The 25950-nt window shown below is 42.5% G+C and overlaps 1 protein-coding gene across 2 annotated transcripts in view; it reads right to left on the minus strand.

The window, feature by feature from the left end:
* Positions 1 to 699: 699 nt before the first annotated feature.
* Positions 700 to 25950, minus strand: part of myo5b (myosin VB) — a 45989-nt gene continuing 20738 nt past the window's right edge. The window contains exons 9-40 of one of the 2 annotated variants that reach the window (XM_063463946.1): positions 25618 to 25727; positions 25276 to 25541; positions 25105 to 25186; positions 24879 to 25019; positions 22650 to 22772; positions 21842 to 21925; positions 21420 to 21554; positions 21248 to 21345; positions 20075 to 20161; positions 19666 to 19777; positions 18830 to 19041; positions 18410 to 18566; positions 17452 to 17691; positions 16200 to 16436; positions 15739 to 15832; positions 14471 to 14601; positions 13571 to 13690; positions 13097 to 13231; positions 12923 to 12988; positions 12549 to 12806; positions 11404 to 11498; positions 9907 to 9984; positions 9053 to 9251; positions 8870 to 8963; positions 8637 to 8780; positions 8074 to 8225; positions 7899 to 7988; positions 7666 to 7816; positions 4943 to 5237; positions 3951 to 4125; positions 3778 to 3858; positions 700 to 2539 (exon numbers count right to left, since the gene is read on the minus strand). In XM_063463946.1, coding sequence (XP_063320016.1) covers positions 2387 to 2539; positions 3778 to 3858; positions 3951 to 4125; positions 4943 to 5237; positions 7666 to 7816; positions 7899 to 7988; positions 8074 to 8225; positions 8637 to 8780; positions 8870 to 8963; positions 9053 to 9251; positions 9907 to 9984; positions 11404 to 11498; positions 12549 to 12806; positions 12923 to 12988; positions 13097 to 13231; positions 13571 to 13690; positions 14471 to 14601; positions 15739 to 15832; positions 16200 to 16436; positions 17452 to 17691; positions 18410 to 18566; positions 18830 to 19041; positions 19666 to 19777; positions 20075 to 20161; positions 21248 to 21345; positions 21420 to 21554; positions 21842 to 21925; positions 22650 to 22772; positions 24879 to 25019; positions 25105 to 25186; positions 25276 to 25541; positions 25618 to 25727 — 4595 coding nt within the window. In that variant the 3' untranslated portion in view covers positions 700 to 2386. The remainder of the gene's footprint in view (positions 2540 to 3777; positions 3859 to 3950; positions 4126 to 4942; positions 5238 to 7665; positions 7817 to 7898; positions 7989 to 8073; positions 8226 to 8636; positions 8781 to 8869; positions 8964 to 9052; positions 9252 to 9906; positions 9985 to 11403; positions 11499 to 12548; positions 12807 to 12922; positions 12989 to 13096; positions 13232 to 13570; positions 13691 to 14470; positions 14602 to 15738; positions 15833 to 16199; positions 16437 to 17451; positions 17692 to 18409; positions 18567 to 18829; positions 19042 to 19665; positions 19778 to 20074; positions 20162 to 21247; positions 21346 to 21419; positions 21555 to 21841; positions 21926 to 22649; positions 22773 to 24878; positions 25020 to 25104; positions 25187 to 25275; positions 25542 to 25617; positions 25728 to 25950) is intronic. The other variant, XM_063463947.1, reaches the window with a different exon arrangement.

Raw genomic sequence — 25950 nt, forward strand, 5'->3', positions numbered from 1 at the left:
CACACTGAGAAGTTTCTGTTTGGCTGCTTTAGACATGAAAGATTAATGAACTGACATCAGGCTGCTTTTGTCTCTCGTTTGGGGAAATAATCCTGATTAAATTTGCATTTAATGACCATGTCATTGTGATTTGATTTGATTGAAAATTAAAAATAACAGTAATGTCCCTGAAATGTTTGTCATTTGTAAAAGTTCTCTGCACATTAAAAACCTGTCACTTTCATTTTTAATGATGAGCTTATTGCTGTGACTGCAGTGTTTTCTCCAAATCCACTACTTTTATATTTTTATTGAAGTCTAAACTGAAGTTTACACCTAGGCCTACAAAGTGCATTTAGTAGTTTCATATTCTCAAACATTTTCTGTTTTTAATTTATGCTTCAGCAGTTTCAGACTGGCACTATAAGCAGTGAGCTAAATCAACAAACAAACCTGTAAACATGCCCCAGCTGTGACTTTGGGGCAGAAACAAGGGGCTCAGCTCAGCTCTCTGAATGATCAGAGCAGCTACAAGTGTGTAAACTTGGTTAAACTCCCATCAGCTTCAGCTAAACTGTGGAAATAACGTCTATATTTTTTTTTGCCAGAAATGTTTTCAATAAGAAATTTCATTTCATAAACAAAGAAGAAGTTAACAGAACCTCAGCAAGACTTCAATTCCAAAATATATTCTTTGAGTTACAGTGATCGACTCTGTGTTTCATCCAGACTCAAACATCTCAAACTGAAGATCTTTACTGCAGAATAAAACCAAACATTCAGTTACGTGTGAAGTCAGCACAAAAATATCCATTTTATGGTTTTTGTATTATGAATGACCTGAATTATTAAACTTGTGCACAGCAGGTTTGCAGTGAAACTCTTCACATGTTAAACTTCATTTTATTACATTTGCACTTCATAAAAAGATGAAGATGAACGGCATCCAACAGAACATGATCAGACACATGAACATCACCAGCGTAGAATGGCACGTGGGTTTGGAGGAAAAGGAAAAATGTGAGGGTGTGAGGGTTTGCAGTGTTATCTTGTGCATATTTAGTATTTTATTAGTGTTTCCACATGTGGTGCAAAAGAGAGAAACAGAAGAACAGAAACAGTAAAAAAAATAATTTCCCACAGAAATAAACGACATTACAGAGAGACGAAGTGGAAGTCCTGCACAGACTCTGAGAGGAGATCGCTCAGAAAAGAAAAAGGTCAAAAAAGAAAAGAAAAAGTGTTGATTTGTGTTTTCCAGACTGCTCTGCACCAGCTGAGTGAACAACAAGGTTTTCCAAAAGTCAGGGGGAGAACAACCTACCTGCTCTTTAGCTCATTAACTGCTTTCACACCTGCCAGCAGCTGTTATTAAAAACTACAGTCTCATCTTCATCGCTTCATTTATTTGTCTACATTCGAACATCTTTCTCTCTTTAAATACAAGAAAAACAAGATTCACGTCTCTGCGCCAACCAACCTGAATAACCCTCATGTGTCTCAGCAGTTAGTTTCATGTTAAACATTTGCTTTCGTTTGCAGCATTTTATTTTATCATTTTGTTTTTTAATTGGCCAAACGATCACAGGAAGACAGATCTGATAACTTCTGATACTTTCTTCTGACACGTTTGGGATCCTCCACAGCTGACTGTCACATGATGACACATGACTGGAGGAGCAGGAGCGAATAGGAGATTAAATAACTGTTAACAGCTTAGTTTTAGTTTAGTGTAATTTTAGTGTTTTAAGGTGTCGTTATATCAGGACAGAAGCAGATAATCAGCCTTTTAATGCTACTGAATAACTAAATAAATAAATAAATACGACCCACAACCTTCAAAGTTCAAAGGAAGTAAAGAGTCTACAGAAATCAACATGTTACTCCTCTGACACATCCAACCAATCTCATGCCATTTTGACTGATTAAGCCTGAACTTTTAAATGCTGAATATTGTCAGTTATTCGAGTCGCTGATGTTTGTCTGTGTTTGAAATCTTCAGAAACCTTCATGCACATCTAAAAAATCTTGTTTTTCTTCTGAGTCTAAATGATCCCTCTGAACTTTCTTCCTGACCTTCTTCATCCTTCTGCAAACCTTCCTGCTCCTTCTGTTAGCTTCTGTGTTTCTTTATCTACTCAAACAGCAGCACAGTTTTCTGTCAGAGAAGAACAACTGTGATGTGAAGTCCACAGACCGGACTGAACCTTCTGCAGGTTTTTTTTCAGAAACGTGGAGGATTTACTTCAGAGAGACGTGAGGAGATGAACTTGTTCGGCAGAAAGGCAGACGTGCTGCTCTCAGGAAGACATGGAGACAGAAACATAATGATCAATAAGAGGTGTCAGGCAGCAGACGCTGCTGGGAAACAGTCAGATTAGTGAGAGTTCGGATTAAAAGCAGGTCATCAGACTCTGACGAGGAAGTCGATGTTAAGCGAGGCAGGAATGTGCAGCATCTCCAGGCTGAGGGCAGACGGCGAGTAAGGGAAGAGAACCGGGAAGGTGTGTTTGGTATCCAAAAGAAGCTGAGGAGGGTCATTCCTCTCCTGAAGGCGATTCTGGACACACAGAGACAGAGAGAAGTCAAACATGAGGTACATACAGACTGACATCACTGGTCCCGTAGAGGCAAAGTATTCATAATGCAAAACCCCCCAAAAAGAACAGACATCAGAAACCAGTTTATATTTCATGTTTTTGCTGTCTAATGTTGCACACAGCTGAAATGAATGCAGACAAACAGAAAACTTCTAGTTTCTGGAGGCAGTGGCTCCTGCTTACTTTCCTGTTCCAGGACAGTTTGTGACCTGGATTCATGAACTTTGTTCTGGAAAACTACTGCCGTGTTACAGGCAGCAGGACCGAGGCAGCTGAAAGCAATTCAGCTGTTTATAGTTGTGCAATCTTTAACCTCCTAAGACCCGAACTCATGTATTTTTAATTTCTCTTTGCCATTTTGGCTGATTGGGACCTGATAAATGTAAAAACAAAGAATTACCAGATGTTTGTTTTTTTAACTGATTTTTGTTTCTGAGTAAAATGAGATAGAACAGTGGCAGTATAATGTCCTCGTAAGTGGATATCAGGTCCTTGTGGAGCAAGATTTAGTATTTTGGTCTAGACAACCCAAAATGTGATGTACACATATGTGGACGCCAGGTCCTAGGAGGTTAAATTTGCACTTAAAGTCAAACAGTTTCAGTTTATCAGAAGACAGCAACATGGTTTTTCACAGAATTTACATTACTGAATACGTTTGCGCATGTATGTATGTTATGTATGTTTACGCTTGCCTCATCAGACCGAACGTGGGCATTTTAAAAGATTCATGTAAGATATCAGGTTTTCCTGAAAACTGCTGGGAGCTCCTGGTTTTGTTTAGCAATGCAGGATCTTCCCAAATATCTACATTGGACGTGGGCAGTACAAAGTTAAAGAGACACTTTGGTAGAAAACAGAAGTAAAAGCAGAGGTCCTCATACAGAGCCTTTTTTCTTTTCTTTTTTTTACACCACCGAAGTGAATTATTTCCAAAGCAGAATAAGAAGCACAGAAGCAAAAATAATTCTGCAGTTCTGTTTTTAAATGATCTGATTGGTTCAGATCTTCAGATTTGGCACCAGCAGCATGAGGTGTTAAATCTTCTAACATCACATCTGCTGTAAATGGATCTGACATTCAGATTCCACCTTTTATGCTTCAAAAGTTTACATTTGTTCTTTTCATGTCCCAGAGGAATCCTCCCTCTGGTGTTTGGTAGAGGTATAAGCAGCTAAACAGTCTGTGTGATTCACACCTGAATGTTTCTGATGAAGGACACAGTGACTCGTTCTTCAAACTCGTTCAGAGGCGTGTAGAGGTTCAGGATTTTCACGATCTGCAGGAGACAGCAGGTTAATATCCGGTCATTATCTGATCGGGTGTGTTGTTATCGATCGGCTGCTCGGGGCTCAGATGAGCTGAGCGTACCTGCTGCATGGTGAGCGCGGTGCACAGCGTGCAGATGGCCTCGGCGTCCTGCGACGTTTTCTTCTTGACCTGCAGAAGCTGTGCAGCCTGAATGATCGGCTCCAGAGTAGCTGCAGCTTTACTCTGATACAAGTTATTTCCTCTGAGCCACTCCTCCAACTGACTGGTGTTGTACCTGTACACACATACACACAAAATTCAAAGTGAGGGTTGGGGTTGATGGGGGACCCACAGAGTTCAGGCTCACAGGCAGACCCATCTATGGTTCAGGGATACAAGGTTTTAGCAACGTGACGTAAGTGACGTTAAAGCCAACCTCCATCTCTCTGTGCGATCTTTCTCCAATGTAACTATGTAACAAGTTATGGTCAATGCTCTTCTTCTACCAGTGCTTCTCGTGAGGAATTTGATTTCTTGCTCTTTCTTGTCGCCCGAGAAAAATCCAGATTATTATTGTGATAATTTCACTTCTTAAGTGAATTTTGAGCTCAGCGAGCTGTGAATTAACTGTGTAATAAGTGACCTGTTTGGGATTATTGTAAGGTTTGTTGATAAAAATGAGTCATTAACCACAGCTGAAGCTATCTGCACCATTTACCTCTAGAACTTGTAACTAACGAGGGAAGAACTTCAAAGAGGAGCTCAGCTCACTGACGTGTCAAACCATCACTCAGCTAACAAACACATGAACAAACACATATGTTTATCAGCTGTCTGTTTGTGTTTTGGTGATTATACAGAAATGTAGAGGATAATTTTTAGTTTCTTAAAATTATTCTTCTTCTTTAGTTCATTTAACCTGCAAAGAAATTTTCACTGGATTCTAATTCAATGAAATACCTGCAATATAAAGTATAAAGACAAAATTATAAAATATATATGGTACTCTACGTAGTTCACAGATTTTAGTACATTTGTTGCTACAGTTTTGCATTGTAATGGAGTACAAACTATAAAGTTGAGATTGTGGATGTCGGCTGCAGGTTTAGTACCTGAGCTGCATGCCGGTGCTCCAGGAGCAGACGTCCTTGCGCAGCAACAGGTTGTTAAGGGTGACGGCGTTGATGCAGTGGAAGAGCTGCCGGACCACCTGACCTATGATCTCGGGGTCCAGACCGTGGTCTCGCATGATGTTGTGGAACTGCCCCAGCTGCTTGATCAGGGCCTGCAGGGTGTAGCTGGTGGGGCCGTCGGCGTCCGTGTCCATGCTGGACGAACGGTTCCTGTAGCCCATCGGCTTCACACCTGCCAGGCTGGGGATGCTCTCGCTCTCCAACATGGCCGACACTGCATGGCAAAACAGAAACCAGAAAAGGAGTTCAGAAAACATCATGAAGATAAAAGCTGCCAAACTGGAGGTAAACTCTGACGCTGACATACAAAGAAGAATGTTTATTGAACAGATGGGAAGGTACAGACCTACACCAGTTACACAGCAGCAAAAAGATCTAGAAGCTTAAAAAAAACCAACCAAACAAACAAAAAAAACAGCATGGTGCTATACAGACTTAGTTCCTCCAACGCTTGTTGTGTTGTTCTCCGGTCACTTTGTGGTTTTGGCTTCTCTCCATTCAGACTCCAGAGTTTTCAGATCTTCAATGAGGTTGCAGCTCCAGGTATGTTGAGGCAGTCTTGAGCAGCACTTTGCTGGCAAAGTTGCTCGCTTTGATCTGAACCATGAATCCATGTTCGCTGTTAGCTACTTCAGTTCAGTTTTACTTTGCTCACTCCAAGAACATCCAGCTGGTTGTGGTTGAATTCCTGCAGCAGCTCAGAGACTCATTTGCTTTGGTGGAGGGTATGCATTCGCCAAAAAACCCCCTCCAAAACTCGTCTGTTTTCAAGCTCTGGACCGTGTTTTAGGTTTAGTCTGTGATTTGACCCGAACTCGATACTCATCTGTCCACTGATAACCGTCCTGCAGCTCTGAGGGGATTTTTTTTAGCCTGCCTTTACTCTGTTCGACTTAAAGACTTCTGGTAGATAAAAATACCTTTAATAACGACGAAGTTCACACTGACCACAGCTCTGTGGTTGCTGTGGTAACCACTGTGCACAGTCAGATAGCAGAAAGTCACATGATGACTCATATGGGGACGAAATGAGTCAGCTGCTACCTCAGAGTGACGTAGTTTCTGAAAAAAATTTCCCAGGTGTTCAACAGACAAACTCAACGAAAACTCAAACCAACAAAAAACAAAAGAGTGGGACTAGAAGATTTCACCATGGTGTTGTTGTGATAACCTGCTTCTTCCTCGTGTTATGACACTTGACCAAACACTACAAATGAGAGCATTTATCATTTAGTTTAGCATCTAAATAATGCTTCAGTTCCGTTTTGTGCTGCTCTCATAACACAACGATGGTTTTGCTGGATGGTACATTACAAACCCTATTTTATTTTTCTGTATAATTGTAACAGGACTTCTTGGGTGGCCCTCAGCTCCTTTAATGATGCGGTTACAGCAGTGAGTTAAAATAAGTGACGCCATTGGTTCAGCTCTGAATTGAGAACACAAAAATCTTTCCTTAGACAGAATTTGGTTTGGTTGCACCATCAACCTTTGCATTAATGTTTTGGCTGACAGCAGATGAAACAGCAGCTACTAGTGTGGCTCATCTCTAAAATGTCACTGCAACAGAGAGCAATGATCTGTGAAAGGCAAACATCTTTGACAGCCACTCATTGACACGCTGCATGTTTTATAAGACTGAAAGTGATGACTGCAGATTCGGGTTGTGGTTAAGTCACTCAGTTTTTCATATTTAACAACAGAGATGAGGCTTCACAACAGATATGACACAGCTGTCCTTACCGTCATTTTATCCTGTTGGCTCCAGAAGTCTTTATTTTCACTTTCACTTCTTCTTAATTTACCACCAGACTACTGTCCATCTGGTTTAAACACACTAATGGATGGTTTTGTCAGCTGTTTTCAGCACAAACATGTTTGTGTTTCTCATAAAGGGACTCAGGAGGAAAGTACCTCTTTCCCCACAACTGACTCTATACCCACTTCTGTGGGTATGTCAAGCAGCTGACTTTCTCAAGGAACAGAGTTACATCACCTGAACACACAGTCAGCAAAGTCCAGCATGTTTTCATTTTTTCAACTACTCATGCAGAAATTAAAATGCAATTTTCCATTTTAAACGTGCACAATTTTACAACCCTGGTGAAAAAAAAGGTCAAACAATATATTACTACCTTCCACATCCTTAAAGAAAACAAACTCAGGGTTTTCAGATTAAAGACTCAAATTCTCACTGTAGGAGACAGGTTAAACATCCTGGATAAGCCCCCAAATATTTAGTAGAAAAAATGTGAAATAACTCTTCAGGAATTTTGCAAATGAATCTGCTGCAACAGGAGAAAGGACATATCTCGAACAGTTTCTAATCTCTTTCTACTGGCTGGATATTTATCCTTCTAGAAATCTGACTGATGAATGCAACTCATATTGTACAGGACATTTGACCATCCAGCAAGAGAGGAGCTTTGCAAAGTTTTCTATAAGGTCCCGAGCTCTTTATTTTTAACCATGCTGAAATAATACACCAAGCTGAATGAGAGGCACCAATTAGAAAACCACATAAATATTTCTTTAAGCAAAATATAACCAATGCATTGTGTGCATTTATGCATCTTGCAATGAAATGCATCAAACCATAAAATTCTCCTTTTTGGCGTTTCTGGCTAATGATGGAAACTCACCGATCATGGGCTGAATGATGCCTTCTGCCACTTTGATGAGTTGCTGGTAAATCTGGATGGAGAGATCGCTCAACACCTGTCTGTACTCAGCCAGGTCAAAGTTCTTCAGACAGTGTTCGTTCTGTTTGGGCGTGTTCTGTGTCATAAATGCCTGGTGAAGATGTCAGGATGTGAGAGTGGTTAATCGCTGCTTCTGTCTGCTCATTCATTACAGATATCGATCAGGTCCTCACCTCCTCACCGCTGTATTGCTTCAGACAGTGAAGCAGTCGGCTGGTGTTGGCCAACCAGAAGGATGTCATCTCAAAGTCATCGTTGTTCTTCTGCAGAATGAATAAAAGGACTTTCAAAATAAAAGAACCTGTGTGTGGAATCAGACAGGTGGGCTGTGTGTGCAGTAGCACCGACCTTGAGGACCTTCTTGATTGCGTTGATGGTGGAGGTAAGCAGAGACTCCACCTTCTGGTCATCATTGATGTAGTCAGCGTGGCGGATGCACATGAAGAGGATGTAAGCTGGCAGACAGGGCACCGTACCCGACACGTTGTTGGGGCGGATGTCTGAAATCACATGTTTGTAACCATGCAATGGGTGAAAAAACTCTGGTTTTATTATCCTGAGGACATGCATCCTGCTGCTCGTCTTGTCATCACATATTTTCAACTTCACCTCCAGCTCAACTTTAGTGACAGTAAAGCCATCACTGTGAGGGACGTTGGGGAGCTACAGAAACAGCTGGAAACCAGACAGCTTCTTGTGTTGCTTTTTCTAACTACCAAATGCCCGATTTAATAAATATTTAAGTTAGAATGGAAGCCCTGAACAAATATTCTAACAAAGCTGTTGGAGAAATCTTCTTATCCAGCATGCGGTTTGAACAAACAGTCTGAGGTGGATGGGAATACCTCACCCACAATATGAAACCTCCTGTAAGATAGAAAGACCACATGAATCTGGGGCGATGCTCTTACCATTGATCAGGGTCTTGACCAGCAGCGCCTCGTCCTCCTTGTTGTACTCCAGCATCCCCTCAAAGTCCTTCTCCTTCCTCTGGACGGTCACCTGGCGTATCAGCTCAGGTTTGGACCTGCTGCTCTGAGCTGCTGCTTGAGCAGCTGAAAAACAGACACATGGACACACACGCACACTTAGCCTCTGGCCATCAGGTGCAGCTCTACAGAGCAGCTTCCTGCTCTCCTGTTACCTTCCAGCTCCTGGACCTTCTTCATGTAGATCTTGAGCTGCTTCTTCAGCTTCCTCTCGTTCTTCTCCAGCTTCTCCACCAGCTCTTTGAGATCCTGCAGGAAGACACAGAGCAGCGTCAGAAAACAGAAAACAGGAATCAGGAAGGGAGTCCGGCAGCAGTGGCAGCTGCAGTATTGCTCACCAGGTTGTCATTGGTGAGCCGCGTGATCTCCTGCTGGACGCTGTACTCCACCTGAGCCTCTGGAGACAGAGACATCATGTAGCTGAGCTTTTCCTGCTTATCCTCGATGTCACCCTTCAGTAGCTCGATCTGAGTGTGAAGGGCCTCCAGCTCGTCTTTGTGCTGCCTAGACTGAGTCTGCAGCTGAGCCTCCAGCAGCCTGGCAGGACCGGGAGGACCAGAGTGTTACTGACAGACACCGAAAACAACAAAACACCAAAAAAAAAAAAACCACAGCAAAACACTGCACAGACAGATCAGTGGTGATACAGCCAGTGTGTGAAACATCCTCTGAGGGCTCAGACACATTTTCATTAACCTTCCCATGAAGTAACATCACACTGAAGGTTCATGATGAAGGTTTACTTTGTTTGTTTTATTTTAGAAGTAATAATTTTATGTGATTTTTGCTCTAAAAGTTGCTGAGTCAGCACTGACATGTGAATGTGTGACTCACTGAGTTAATACTGAGGTGATGCTGATGTTTTGGTATTTGAAATTAATGGTGTCCTCTTCTTCAGGCTGCATGAATATTAAACTGCATATGACTCATCAGCAACTCTCAAACATATAAAGAGACTATTGAGGATAATCGTCGCCTTAAGCTGAACCATTACAGCTGCTTTCTGGGCTCATAAACAAACTTCAAATCCAGATTGAGTTCACATGGCGGATTTTAATTAGGAGCTGAGAGCATCCTCATATTTCACACACTGGGTGTAGCAGTGGCACTTCACGAGCAAACTGAGGTCTAGAACATTACAGCGATGATTTTTTGAAATGAAAGGAAGCAGAGGAAGTGAGCAAACAGAAACCTGGCCACTTGTTTGAGGCCCTGGTAAGCCAAGCCCAGCTCTCCATCTTCATTCAGGTAACACCAGTCCTGATGGTTACTGGTGTCCAGCAGCAGCAGGCAGAGGACACACAGAAGCAGATAAAAGCAGCATGTGAGGAGCAACGCAGCGAACAGAGAGGAGGAGAGCAGCAGAAAGGTTAGTCGCCACATAAACAAGAGAAAAACCACAACTTCAGCTGCTGCCACTAAAACACAGAGCTACACTTGTTATTTATGATGATCACAGCCCTGTGTTTTCGTGGATCCGATGAAAAAGGAATGGCACAAAGGTGTTTTATTTTAACCAAAACCACAATCACTTCTGTGGGACTGATTTTGGGGTTTTTTTGCACTTTAAAAATGTAACACGTGCACACGAGGAGATATCAGACCAAAGATTGAAATCAAAAATGGGGAAATTCATTTCTAGAAACACAAATGAACAGATTTGATGCGACTAAGTGAAAGGAAGTGCAGTGAGACTGTGCTGGTTCAGCAGGTGTGTCTATGATGTCTTCTGAAGCTACATTTCTCCTATATTGGCTTCCCCTCATTGGCTCCCTGTTAAATCCAGAACTCAATATCCTGCTGCTCACATACAAGGTTTTAAATAATCAGGCCCCATCTTATCTTAATGACCTTATAGTACCATTGGAGCACTTCGCTCTCACACTGCAGGCTTACTTGTAGTTCCTAGAGTATTTAACAGTATAATGGGAAGCAGAGCCTTCAGTTTTCAGGCCCCTCTTCAATGGAACCAACTTCCATAGAAGAGCTCAGATCAGCAGTGATCATGCTCGACATGAAGTCAGATCAGTTTTGTTTTTTCAGAGTTTGTGAAATTTCAAGTTGTCAGAACAGTCCTTCGGGAGACCGCAGGGGAGCTGGATGTGGTCCAGATGTGCAGAATGAGCCAAATTTAAACCAACTGTAGTTTTTTTTGTTTGTTGTCTTTTTTTGCTTTTTCAAGGGTGGAGTTTGTTTCTGTTTTGTGGTTTTGTTTCTGTGTTCAGAGGTAAGGAGCTACCCGTTGATCGTTATGTAGGTTTGGGAAAAGCCTCAGAGTCTTGTGAGACTCTCAAACTGGACATTAAATATGAGTAGAGACTGGAGATGTGTGAAGGAAACAGAACTGTGATCTGTTGAAGCTTCAGTACAGCTGACAGCAACCGGAACAGAAGCGAAGGACACAAAGACTGCGACAGACAGTCCTCGTGTCCAGCAAGCCGTCGCTTTGAAATCTGATTTAAAGTCTCAGAAAGTTTCAATTAGCAGGATCATTCATTAGAGAAGAAAAGAAGGATTTTTTAATCAAATACTTGAGAACAGCCAGAGCAAAGTAAAAAGAGTGCATTCAAAGCCTTTTGTGTCAATAACTAAAGAGGAGATCAGCTGACGTGACCTGTATAGAGGATCTCTTCTGTCCAAATACCTCACTGTGGTAAAGCTGGCTGGTTTCGGTTCTTTAGTCACTTACTTTTTGGACTCACACAGTCCATGGTAAGCTTTGAGCGCCTCCTCTTTGTCCACAGGCTCTGTGCTGTTGTTCACCACAGGAGTAGAATCAGTTTCCTGCTCAGACACAGAAAGAGCATGTCACATCACCACAACAACAGCTCACTGACCTGATTTTAATATCACTCTAACACACAGACATTTGACACATGAACACGATAAATTCATATACATCCTCAGCCCTCTGACTCATCCACTGCACTGCAGACTGTGTGTTTATCTGAAAGCAATGGCAGCAGGTGAGAGACTTCATCAAGAAAAATGTCTAAAGCAGAATCCAGCTCATTGCTGCAGGCTCATGGAAAGTGTTCTGTCACATTTTCAATCACTTTGAGCCAACTGTTACTGAGCCTAATGATCGGTAATATTATAACATAGCCTCTGTTCATAAATAAAAGTTTTAAAATTCCCCCTTTGAGCTGAAACTCCATTTTCTGTTGAAATCGGGCTGGACAGTGCTTCCTATCTAAACTTGAGACCGCAAAGCCTGTTTATACTCATGTCTGTATGTGGAAGTAGGTTGAGCAGTGGAAGTGAGTACACCACTGTGCAATATGAGTTAAATATCAAATGATTCAATATTGCATCACTTTGCAGTGACCTCATTACTTTTGAATAAGGAGGAAATAAGCAGATTTCCACCTCTGTGAAGCTGAAAATCCTCTTCTATTACTACCTAAGGGCAAACCACAAGGTTTGGTTCTGGGGCCACTTGTCTTTGTTGTAATAATAATAATAATAATAATAATAATAATAATAATAATAATGATAGTTTCTTTTAAAAGAACCTTCTGTCACAAAAATCGTATTCTTTGATAAGAGATGAACGTCTCTTGAGAGCTGTAATCACAAACAGAAACACCACAGAAAGAAATTGTCTTGGCTGCCTTTTAAAATGCTTAAACTGACCTCACAGCCAAAGCTTATTTCACTTTTCTAGACATGCAGACACACAACACAAAGCTAAGCTTCTACACTGATAATAATGTGTTTTACCAGAGAGAACACGTGAAGCTTTGGTCCATCTATAGTGTGTGGTGTAGCATGATGAATAACAAATAAAAATCTGGCCTCCTCATAAGGATTAGAACTTTGTTAATGTGATACCGTTGTGTTCAGGTTCAGGATATTCTCGGTCTTCTCCTGCAGCTGGGCCGCGCTCACAATCTGCGTCCTGAGGATGAGGACTTCCTCCTTGCGAGCATCCAACTCCTCATTGGCTGATTTAAGCTGGCTCAGCAGCAGGTTGTAGCTGTCCTGTAGCTCATTGGATGAGCTGTTCTGCGAGGCTCGCTCAGCGACCGTCTTCCTCAGCTCATTCAGGTCGTTCTTCAGTTTCTTGTTCTCCGATTCCAGCTCTTGCCTCTGCAGAGACACAAAGTTCACCGTTTAAGTTTTAGATGTTGATTTGTTACACATTAGCTTCATCTGAAAGGACAGAGAAGAAGTCCTGATGCCATGAAATTGTTTCAGTTTTGTACCTTGAGATTATTGTAGGCCAGATCGGCTGTCTCCTGCTCAGAGGTGGAGAGCCTTGACTCAGAGCCCTAAAATGAAGGAAGCACAAAGAAAAATATCAGAACCTGATTCATTTCCTGTAGATAAAAACTCAGAGGAAACAGCTGAGCCCCTCTGATAAATCCTTGCTCAGTCACCTTTCGCTTGGCCAGCTCCTCCATCTTCTCCACTGTGAGCTGCAGTTTCTTCCTCTCCTGCTCCAGCTCTCGGACTCTCTTCTGCAGCTTCATGAATAGACTAATATCCATAGCGGCCTTGTCTATCCCCATCTCCTGCAAACCAGCATGATCAGAGCTAGCATTTAACACACATCTCTGAACACTGAATCATCCAACTGTACTCTTCATGAAGTGACTCAGATTTAAAACCAATGTTTTTCTTATGTTCAGATCACATCAGCTTAAATGAATAACTGAATATACTGCAGCAAAACATTTGAACAAACTTGCATGCACTTCTGGAGAATCTATAATCACACTTCACCCACATCATTACTGAAATCCTGTTAGTTAAACGTCACTGTGTTGAACGCCCTCTATTTTTCCATCCCTGGCTCTTTACTTGTGCGATCTGATGCCTGCTCTGTGCAGATAAAGTACAAACTGACTCACGTCCACCAGCTGAATGGAGTCCTCAGTGTCTCCAATCTCTGAGGTGGAGACAGACGGGTAATTAGAGTCCGACTCCAGGCTGCTCTGATTGGACGGGTTCCTCCTGTGGCCAGGCTGGAACTGCAGGATGACAGGAGGAAGAAAGTCACCACAGATGTACTAAAGTCGCTGATATAAAAGTGGAAAATGTAGACTGAAGGTCTAGGAAGAAAAACTAGAATAAACCATAAACTTTTAGAAAACCTCAGAAGTTCTCAGATATAAAAATTCTGAGAACATCTGAGTTCAGATGCTGTGATGATTGTGTCGCAGAGCTGTAGGTTTTTAAGTCTGTTTCAACTCTAACCTTTCCCGATGCCTTCATCATTCTGGTACTAACAGTTTTCTGACTGATAAGATCAGACTGCAAAGAACACCTTGATTAGTTTATCCACTGCATCTGTGCAGGGATCAACCTTACAGTGTTATCACTGCAATTTAATACTTTTACTTAACAAAATATTTTTTCTTTTCATAATGGTGTTATTAGAGTGTTCTCATGAAGCCTTTAGGTCCCAGGATATTTTTCTGAATAAAAGAAAAACTGAATATGATTGGTTACATCTCCACATATGTGAGCACCGAACTGAACAACCTCCAGCTCTCTGGTTCAAAGACACTCGGAAGAAATGTGAAATATGAGGCTTTATTTTTTAAAATTTTTTTAAACATCAGGTCAGAAAGAGGTCAAAAGATTTGCAGGAAAGAAAAAGACATTTTTACTTCTCCTAATTCAGAACTCTAAATCAGAGAATGACTGAAGGACTGCACCATGACCTGGAGTTCATTGTTGCCCTCCAAATATAAATTTCAGTGTGTGAGTGTGTTTATGATGACGTCTCTCTGAGGTCAGGAGGTCACCTTGTTGAGCGACATCTCCTCCTTCAGGTTGTCATATCTCTGCTCCAGCCTGGAGAACTCTTTGAGGAGGTTCTGGTAGCGCTCCCTCTCCTTATCCAGCTCCGACTGCAGAGACACACTGCTCACTTCCTCTGAAACACACACACATCCATCAATGAACGGCAGCTTTCAGTAAGTAAAGCTGTAAGTTCTTCACAGCCTGCTTCACTTCAGAAGAAGATGAAAAAAGTTCCCAAACATGAAGGTGTTAAATTCACATTGATGATAAACCTCTGAACTGTAACTGAATGTTCTAATTGTGCTTGCTTTAAGTTCTATAAATGCTCCATAAAAAGACACTTAAACACTTTCCATTTAAAACCAGGAAGGAAAAGTCCATCACAAGGACACAGCAGGTCCATCACGAGAACAAGCTGAGCTGTAGAGCTTCCTGTGGTTTCAGCAGTAATCGCTCCACTTGGATAAAAACAAACAAAACTAAATAACTAAGTAAATAAATTTGATGTGTCTCCAGTCTGGTTTGTTTTTCCTGCACTGCTCGCTGCCACTGGTGCAGCAATTCATCAGCACAGACGGCAGATTTTAAACTCAGGTGAACTTTCAGGTACACAGACATTTACCTGCTGCTGATTGGCTGAAAGAACTCATTTAGTGAAAGTATGAATGGAAATAAACTGTGCAGACTGTTTGATTGAAGTGTGTGTGTGTGTGTGTGTGTGTGTGTGTGTGTGTACTTATACATCTTTGTGAGGACCAAAAATTTGACTCTTACTATACTTGTGGTGGCCAAATTCCAGACCCGACGAGGGCATTTTTGAGGCTCAAAATGTGGTTTTAGTCTCAGGGTTACAGTTAGGTTTAGGCTAACCATAACCTAAGGGTTAGGCATTCATTTTTGATGGTTAGGGTTAGGGAAAGAATTTTTGTCAATTAGATGTAAGACTTACAAGGCAAGTTGTGTGTGTGTTATAGTCATCGGTGCTTTAGTCTCTGATAAACTTTTCGATTTTATTCTGCTTCCTGTCGGACTTTCTGACTGAATTCACCTTCGTTCCTACTTCCTGTTTCTGTTGGCCATTGAGAAGCAGGCCTGCAGGAAGGCATCAATAAATCATTGTTCTCAGCTTAAAGACAGTCACAGAGGAAAAGTGACTCACTCGGTCTGACTCGTGTTTCCTGTTTCAGACAGAGAGACTCTTGTGTGAGTGTGTCGCTTGCATGCATCCTCGCACACATCTTAATCCAGGTCTGTTTTCCAGGTAACTTACCTTCTGTGCTCTTTGAGTGCTGCAGGATGCGTTGGTTCATTTCCTCCTTCTCGCTCTTCAGCAGGGAGTTTTCTCTCTCCAGCTCATCCACCCTCTGAACCACACACACACACACACACACACACACACACACACACACACACAGTGATTAACACACACACGTCGCTGTGTGCCAGTTTTACAACAGTAACACTGAATCAGTTTAAACACCTCTGATGAGTCAAAGCTGGAACAGTGAGCACATTAAAATCCCACCGAGGAAACTTTTCTGCAGTGAATACATTTACTTTTAATACTTGAAGTAATATTTTCTGATTATATTCATATAATTTGACTTTCACTGCAGGACTTTTACTTGATATGAGTATTTTTACTGTGTAGTATGAGCACTTTTACTGCAGCAAAGCCTCTGAATAGCCTTGACGGGACGTGTGCTCTGTCTGTCTGTCTCCCTCGCCCACCTGTGTGAGGTCCATCTTCTCGCTGATATGCTCCTCCTCCATCTTGTTCCTCAGGGCATGCGCCTCCTCCAGCTCCTTCCTCAAGTGCTCCAGCTCCTCCTCCAGCGACCTCACCTGGCCTCCGTCCTCCTGCTGACTGCGCAGCAGCTCCAGCTGCTTCTGCAGTTTGTTCACTTCTGAGCCCAGCGAGGTGTTTACCGTCTGTAGCTGCTCATTCTGAGTGCGGAGCTCTTTGGACTGAAGCAGAGACACAGGTGAGCAGGTGAAGCAGCAGTGAGATTATCATGTACATCACAGCCTTTGTTACAAAGTAATGTACACTGGTCCAATACTTCATCATAACTCATATTTATTGTAGCTAATCAAGACTTGGACCTGGATCGTTATATCCTATTCATCGACATGTTTGCTGCACACAGGAGCTCACAGGTGATGATTTGTAAAGGATTATAGCAGAAAAATAAAAATAACTGTATTTAACAGACTTTTCTCCTGTGTGCTGATTTTAGATTAAATTATTTGAAGAAATAAATCTCTTTACCCAAAATAACTCCAGTGAACAACTTCACTGGAATCATGTGAATCTGCTTCTGCTCATCTTTTTGTATAGTTTTAAAACATGATTCAGAGCATCTGACATCAGTCCACATGACTGTTCACAGACAAAAAATAAATAAATGAAAAAGCGTTTTAAAGCAGTATCACTGCACAGGAGAGGACATGAGTGGAAACATTATGTTTGAGCTGTTTGGAGAAACACTGTCTGTGTGTAGTCACATAAACATAACATCATAGATCGACTCTGATCTATAGGTTTAATTAAACAGGTGCAGTTTGTGAACCTGCACTTACACTTGGTTGTCACTAGGGGGAGATGTGGTGTACTCTGATGTACTGTCCACTGAAGACACTTAACAGATCTTAGAGGAAGCTGGTGTTGAGTGGGACGGTTCAAAGTCTTATAAAAACCCACTTTTGTATCATCAATACACATTTCTGCTTCTCTACCATCTCTTCACTCCGACAACTCAAACTAATATGACCTTTATTCACCCCATGTTCACATTATTACAGAAGCAGCGTGGACACCAACTCCTGAAGCTGCTGCTCATCTAAACCTTTAGAAGACTGAATATTATCAAATAGGACGACCTCCATTTTAATACAATTCGTCATGTTTTATTGTGTGTAATTAACAGACTAGCTTCAGAATAAAGTGCCCTTCAGAATAAAAACACGCTTGGTGGCGTACCTGGTCGTCCATTTTCCTCTGCAGCTGAACGATCTTGTTCTCCATGCCCGTGTTGAGCTTCTTCAGGTGCTCGGCAGAGCGAGCTTCGATCTTCAGCTGCTTCAGCTGCCGTTTGGCGTGCATGCGTCTGAAGGCGCACTGGATGGTGATGGCGGCGTTGCGTGCTCGTCTGAACTGCTTCCTCTGCATCCAGCCGCGTACATTCTTCTGGATGATCATCGCCTTGTGATGCAGCAGGAACTGTAGAAGCAGATGAAGAGGTGGTCATGATTGGAGGACTAACAGCTCGCACAGGCACACAAATTCATTCAATCAGAGCGTCCGCCTGACCACATTCCTCCTTTAACTTTGTTTCCAGTTTAATGAGACATCAAAAACTGAGCCGAGTCTTCCCAAAGAATCGGCTTTAACACTCAAAGTTCATACAGACTAAAGAACGGGACAGAAAGTCCAACGATTACATAACAAACACATAAATTTATGAACACATGTCCCAGCTCCATTCAGGGGTTTCCTGTAAAGAGGAACTTCTCTTTCATCCACAGCTGCTTCATGAGGCACTTAAAAGCTGCATGTTTAAAACTTAACACCCATGTTTGGGGAAAAAAAAACAACAACTCGCGTTTGCGTTTGCTGATAACATGAAAGAACTAGAGTCAGTGCATTTGTCTACCACTGACCTTTGACCTCTCTTTTAACAGTAGTGCACAGATCGTGATTTTTTTTTTCTTAATTTGCAGCCAAATGTGATTCAAAGCATTCAAAACTAAATGAAATCCAGCAGATATTCATATTTCTGCTCACAGCTTCATGAAAACTTCAGTAAAGTTAGATTCAGTGTTTAATGAAGCCGTTTTTATTTTATGCAGATTTCTGTCTCTATCCTTGTTTATTTGCTTATTTTTTTTAACACTGCAGTTTTGTCGCTGCTAACACCGAGCAGTAATGGCGGCTGTACCTCTTGGTAAATCCTGCGGGTGAACATCCCTTTGGCGTACGCCTGGATGGTGACCACTGCGCGTCTCACTCTCAGAAACTCGCGTCTCTCTCTCACCATGCGGTACTGCTTCTGACAGATGATGGCCGCTCGTGTCTGACGCAGGAACTCAGCGTACCTGCAGGAAGAACATTCATTAACATCACTACATGATTCGCTGCAATGTGACCTTAAACATGGCGGCGGTGAAGTTTCAATTTCTGATTGGCTGACACAAAGAACTTGAAAATAGAAGCATGGAATAATTTGATCTTTACACAGTAAATTAAAACAGTTTCATTCCTGGAGTTCTGGATGATCATTTATTATATCGGCTGATTGCAGTTTAGCTCATTTTCTAGCCTCTTCACTGAATCACTCACAGAGTTCCTGGTGGCTCACCTGCGGGCCATGTAGCCTCGGCCGTATCTCTGCAGAGTGATGGCCATCTTGCGGATCTTGCGGTATCGGATCCTCTGCAACCAGCCTCGGACCGTCTTCTGGATCTTGATGCAGGCCGAGCGGAACTTGTCAGTCCGGAGCTTCTCCAAGTACGCAACCTGACCCGCTCGGAAGAAGATCTTTGTCTTTCCAAACTGGAACATGTCGGGCTCCTGAAAGACAGATTTAAACGAGGGTGAGGGCCGATTAAATCAGATGAATTATCAAATAAATAAATAAATGTGTGAGACATGTGGAAGCACACACGAAAGAATCCCTCTACATGAAATGCAGACAAGTTTAATGACATTTTTGTTAAAGTTGACCTTCTAAAAAGTTGGTGTGCAAAATGTGAATAAAAGCTTTACAAACAACAAATTATCAAGCGCTGAAACAGAAAGTTTATGTTATATTTAAACATACAGGCTCATTTTTATTTAGGTAGAAGTAACATGACTAATTTTATATCCAACTGTGTGTGTGTGTGTGTGTGTGTGTTGGGGGGGGGGGGATTCTGAAACAAATGGTGCGTTTTTGTGACAGGCTGCTAGAAATAAAGCGCCTAAAGACAAAAATTTAATTTTAAATGTAAATTTGTGTGGACACAACGCTGGTTCATCCCTCAAGTCAGGGGCTGGTTTATGTTGGAATCATTCATAGGTCAGAGTTAAGAGTTGAATGGTCAGGTGCGAGGTCCGGACTGAGAATGAAAAGACCTTCAGCAAGTCTGGACAAGTATTGTTTTGCACATCGCTGAGCTTTAATGAAAGCGGTGTGTATGCTGCTGTGTTTCCCACCTTGATCAGCGTCTCCAGCAGGTTTTTACACACCAGCTTCTTGTCTGCTGTCGTCATGTCGGATTTCTTCATCAGGACTCGATACCTGTTGAAGAAATCTGGGTACGTCCACCTGGAGGAGCGACACACGACACATGCGGGCATCAGTTCTGCGAACTTTGTGATTTCACTTCATGTCGTGTTGGTTAAACTGTCAAAAACAAGAGTTCTGTTTCTCGTTCACATGACTGGTTATTAGATTTCAGATCATTATGGCGGCACAGACTTCTCCACCCTCTGAGGCCTCGAGGAAACGGAGTAGACAGACAAGCAGAGAGCTGCTGGATTTTCCTACCGCTCTGACCATGAAACTTAAACCAGGTGAGGGGTCACATGATTGAATGACAGCTGGCAGCAGAGCTGGACTCACCTGGACGGATACCCGGCCGCGCTGATCCGGATCGTCTCCAGGACTCCACAGGCTCTGAGCTGCTGCACCGCTCGCCGCGAGTCAAACCTGCGAAACAAGAAACGCGTCAATCCCCCCAAAACAGAATCATTTAAAGTCCCGCAGCCCAAACTCTTCCTCTCACCTCATCCTCTTCATCGGGACAACAGCAGAGTCAGCTCACAGCAGACTGAGTGAGTTGGTCAGCTGAGAGCCGAGTGGGAGTCTGACATGTGACTGAGGCGCTTTATTTAATTTACCCGCGCTGACACAGAGCGGTTTGTGCTGAGCAGCATCAGCAGATGACACGATGACAGCTCCCAGCGAACACTCACAGAATCATCTCATCAATCATCAAAGCCACAAAAACTGAACTTAGCTGAAAATGTTCACAGAAATGTGATTGTTTTCAGAAAAAACATAATAACACGGCTGTTTGTAGTCGGTCTGAATCCTAAAAATGAATCCTGTCATTACTCAAATATAAATCAACATCGACACAGTGCACAAAAGAACCTATTTTAAGTTTAAGTGGAGAGGATTAACAGAAACTACTGCTACTACTACTTCTTCATCATCTACTATTACTAGTACTACTAAAAACAATAATAATAACTTTTTGATGTAAACTATGCAGCATTAAGTTTGCGGATTAATTTGAACTGATGGATATCTTTTAAGTAAATTTGCACGTTTATTATGAGGCACACGTGTTGTTCCTGGTGTTTGTGACTTGTAGGAAAAAGTGCTTTAGGGGGAATCCCTTTGGTGTAAAAATTCTGCGGCGCTGCCCGCTGTGACGGCCGTTAGTGAAACATTTATTTTTGAAGTGAGCTGTTGTGGAAGAATGCGGCTCGCTGCGTTTGGAGGGAGAGGAGCGGTTTGGCTACTGGTTTGGTTCAGGCTGTTTTTTGGGTTTGGTTTTTTTTTTTTGCTTGAATAAATAAGAATTTAGTTGGAAGCGGATCCTGTTTGAGCAGGTCGATGTTCTCACGCCCATGCAGAACCTGTTCGTCATGACCTCTGTGATATCAGACCTGCTCGTCCTGTTGGGCTGTGCCACAATGAACTCGTTAGCATTTTGAACTGACTCAGCGTGTACAACCTGGGATCACTTCCTCTGATTCAAATAGAAAACGAGACAAGCTGACTCACGAGAAGGCCTCTTTAAAGTCGTTGGGTTTGATGCAGCGCACATAGTGAGGAGTCGTAGCATTCAGGGTGTCCATGAGCAGATGCAGAGACGTCCGGAACTAAAAAAAAAAGAAATGTGTGAGAACAGCAGCAGGAAGCACTACAATGCTCCTGAAAGTCCTGCAGAGCTCACCTGATGTCCCACCGTCTTCCTGTGCTCTTTGTTCGGAGCTTTGGGAACAGTCTTCAGCGCTCGGACGTTCACTCTGGCAGACTTGGCAGGGGCCACGTCGTCTTTGTCACTAAACAGGTCGGCGACGAGCTGAAACTGAGGGGAAGAAAAAAAAAGAAAAAGAAAAGGAGGTCAAAGAAATGTGACATGCATAATCTTAAGATTCAAGTTCACCAGTTCATCAGAAACAAGCAAATTGAATTCCTGCTACACCAACAAACCCAGATAAAGGTCAAATAAACCAGCAGGAAGGACAAAATGATTATTTGTCATCACAAATGACAAAAATGTGCAAAATGTGCAGCTTAAACAGATGACGCACAGCTGGAGTCTCTGATCTCACAGGAAGAAAACTGCATTTGAGTCCTGGTTCTGGTTCGTACCTGGCTGGCCTTCAGGATGTTGATTTGCTCCTCGTAGACTGTGTCTCTGTTCTTTTCCAGGAAGCCATCACACTGATACTCCACCTGCAAAGAGGGCAAGCTGAGCGTCAACCATCAGATGAAGATGAGCAGCTGGACTCAAACTGTAAACTCACATACAAACACATCTCCTTGCTTTTTATTTTTTCTACTGCATATCTAAATATTTCATAGTGATCATGATCAAGGCTTTATTTAGTCATTCCAAGCTTTACTGTAAGTGTGAAAGGAGACCTGCCCAGGGTGTATGCTGTCATGTATTTTAAAATACACCCTATCAGCCAAAAGGACCTTAATACGATTTCTCCAGGTCACCTTTTAAATCAGATAGTCTTGCCTTCATAATTCTAGATTTGTCCAAGTGATGTAAATATGAAACTTTTCGATGTTTTTATAATGTGATAAACAGCTGGACCACAGCCTGAGGAGACTGTTTAAGGAATCCGCGTTCCTGTGAAGTGAAACCCTGAGGACATGAGAAGGACTCTTTTTAATACCCTCTGCAGGGGGCGAACGTCCTCACTCGGCTTTAATCTGTCAGTGGAGACAACTCTGCCTTCAGATAATCACTTTCATTCATTTCCGCTCCCAGACTCTGGAAACTTTAAAGCTGACCTATTCTGCTTATTTTCAGCTCTGTTTTACGCTCTGACATCCTGTGAAGTTCTGTAAAACCAGTAAAAAGATCGGGTTTCCTCTGGGAGTACTGTGTTTGGATACTCAAACGCTGAACCTCATCAAACAGCTGGTGGAGGAGTCCTTGGCTCACCTTATCAGCGAAGTGTATGATAATGAAGGAGATGTTGGACATGCGAGGTTTCTGGAAGTGAGCGCTGCTGGAGTGCTTATTGTAGAGCTTCTGGGCCCAGTTCTGATCCGTCCCCTTTGGCACCTGAAACACAAACAGATTACACAACAGCTCATGGAGGAGATCTATTCGGGCTACCTGAGTGCTGAATAACACATTTATTTCCTCCTCCAGTGCTGTCCCACATCATCATCATAACTTCAAAGACAGAGAGAGAGGATGAATAAATCATCAGCTCTGATCTGAGAGATTTACACCAGATAAACACACAGATCAGCACCAGAGAAGGAAATGCAAGAAAGTGCAGCACTCAGCAGAGTTTCAGACACGCAGTCTAAACACGACAGCAGCTCGGGAGAACTGGAGCAGACATGAACCCCATTTCATCACAGCCCTAAGAGTCAGGGCGCCGAGGATCATCAAAATCTAAATATTACAGGAAAGTTCTCCATCTTACATTTTCCACACAACCCATTAAAAACGACAAAGTGTTTGCAAGTGCTCAAAAAAAAAATAAGGCAAGAATAAGATTACAAGCAGCTGTCTCACATCTGTGGAAAAACGTTGTTTTTATGAGTGATGAGCTCAGACTTTCAATCTAAACAAAGCATATTTGATACATGAAACTAAGTTTCAGATTCCAGGACACGAAAATGAAGCCAGCATTGACGCCAAAAACCGCACATCCTCCAGTGTCCACTTGAGGCTCCAAAAGTGAGCAGAAATCAACAGTTTTGATCTCTACAACTTATTTTTTCGCCTTCATAACAACTTTACAGGGAAATGGATGGGTGGAAATGATTGGTTCATTTATAACTCACCTGTTTAAAGTTTGCATTATTAAACGTTGACTGTAGTCGTTAGCTGTCTGTTATTCTTCACCTCAGCTAAGTAGTCTCTGAACTGGACCTCTGGATTGTTTTTGTGCTGTTGGAGAGTTTTTGAAGAAGTTTTAACTCTTTATCGCTCTAGCACAAATGGTAACAGAGTTACGGTGACTTAAAGAGCCTTTATAAAATAGGCCAGCTACCAGGTGATGGTTTAAAAATAATTATCGGACCATTAATATGTAAGGAAGTCTGAAATTCAGTTCAGGTGAGCGTAACTCTAGGATTTTATTATTTACCTGCATTTGTGGATGCAACAACCAAGCTAGCTAGCATTAGCTTATAACTTAACATTCCCTTCTGGCTCCAAAAACCCGTTAATAGTGCCTTAATCCTTACGAGGTATCGAAACGGCATGTCTCACAAAAGTGCTTAGACTGTGTAAAATGCTGGATGGATAAACATTTTCTCAGCTTAATGAAGAAAATACTGAAATTCTTGTTTGTGCTCCGGAAAAGCATACAGCTCTAATACTGGACCCCTGATCTTGGTCCATTAGCCTCTTATGCCAAGTCTTCCATCAGGAATCCTCGGGGTAAATTTTGACTCTGGTTTTACTTCAGATGGTCACGTTCAGTCATTCATGTTTTTATCACTTACGGCATATTGTAGTGGTAGTAGTAGTAGTACTAAGTAGTATTATCTCACAAGCAAAACTGGAAACTGTTATTCATGCTTTTGTTTCTTCAAGGTTGGATTACTTTAACTCATTATTCACCTGCTTAAACAAAGCATCATTGGACCATCTGCAGACTGTACAGAACACTGCTGCCAGACTTCTGACCAAACCACCAAAGTTTTGTCACATCACACTGCTACTCGTCCGGCTCCATTGGCTCCTCATCCACTCCAAAGTACACTTCAAGATTGGTTCTCACTTATAGGGCTCTGAATGGTCAAGCACCAGCATACATCAAATAACTTTTACACCTGTATGTCGTAGCAGGTCCCTAAGGTCATGTGACCAAAGCCTGCAGGTCGCACCATGTACAAGGCTGAAAACTGAAAGTGACAGAGCTCAAAAGCAGCACCTGGACTCTGGAAGTCTCTCCCCTTTAGTTTGAGTCTGCAGACTCTGTTGAGCTTGTTAAAAAGCAAAGCTAAAAACTCATCTTTTTAAAATTGTTAAATTTTTTTGTTCAGCATCCAAAGACAAGTTTGAGGGTTTTCCTTGATTCCATCCTTTAGTAGAGTCAACACAGCAGTTTTACGTTCTTTTTGTGTTATAGTTTTATTGGTTTTGGAGAAAAGAACTTTAATGTCAAAATCACAAAAATATAATGTGTGTGACGGTCAGTCTTACTTTACACTCCTCGTCCAGCAGGTCCAGGATGCCGAGCCGAGCCTCGATCAGGTCGATACACGGCTGGTTATCAGCAAAATCGATCAGAGTCCAGGGGATCTGCTCCTTCATGTACTCCTCCTGCTCCAGCTTGAACACATGCTGAGGACGTAGGAGGATAACGGTTTGAATCAGTGAAATTCTGAGAGGTGAGGCGATTTACATTAAAGTTCATCAGAAAACTCACAGAGTTGAACTGCTGCTGGAGTTTCTCGTTGGCATAGTTGATGCAGAACTGCTCAAAGCTGTTCACCTCAAACGTCTCAAACCTGATGAAAAACCACAGACACCTTCTTATCCAGGTCACCAAAACAAACAACAGCAGGTGAAGCAGGTGGTTAGACGCAGGGCTTCGTACCCGTAGATGTCAAGGACTCCGATGAAGGAGTGCTGCTTGGTGGACGTCTGCAGAGAAAGGTTAATGTGCTCTACGATCCAGTCGAACATGCGGGCATAGATGTGCTTGGCGAGGGCGTCGCGGGCGTTGGTCGCCTGCTTGGTGGACATGGTCTTCACGTACGTCTCGGAGGTGGTGGCAAGCTTCCTGTGGCAGAGCCAGTGCTCCATCTGCTGCAGCTCCACACCCAGCAGTCTGCAGAAGTGCTGCAGGTGGACGTCCTTCCTCTGAAACACAAACAGAGTCAAAGTCAGAGCGCTGATAAAAGCTGAGAAGAGACTGAAAGAAAGGCCGCAGATGTACCGAAATGTGACAGGACTCCCCGTCTCGGTCTGAGCAGATCTCGACGTTCCCAAGATGAAGGATGGACGCGATGACTTTAAAGATGCTGTTCTGACTGCTCTCCTTTATACCTGTAGATCAAAAACATGACTGAAGTTTCTGTTTAAGGGAGTCACAGGAGGGTCAGCAGGTCTCTGTTAACGCTTCGCTGCATCTGAAACCAGCACATGCTGAAAGCTCGACCATCAGCGTCACACTACAACTGATCCAGAGTCAGAGTTCTTACTACGAGCATGGAGACAAAACAACGAAGAGCAGTTTTAAATTTAAAATCCTTTTACTTGTTTTTAATAG

This window comes from Pelmatolapia mariae, linkage group LG20 (assembly GCF_036321145.2).
Source record: "Pelmatolapia mariae isolate MD_Pm_ZW linkage group LG20, Pm_UMD_F_2, whole genome shotgun sequence".
Lineage (NCBI taxonomy): Eukaryota > Metazoa > Chordata > Actinopteri > Cichliformes > Cichlidae > Pelmatolapia > Pelmatolapia mariae.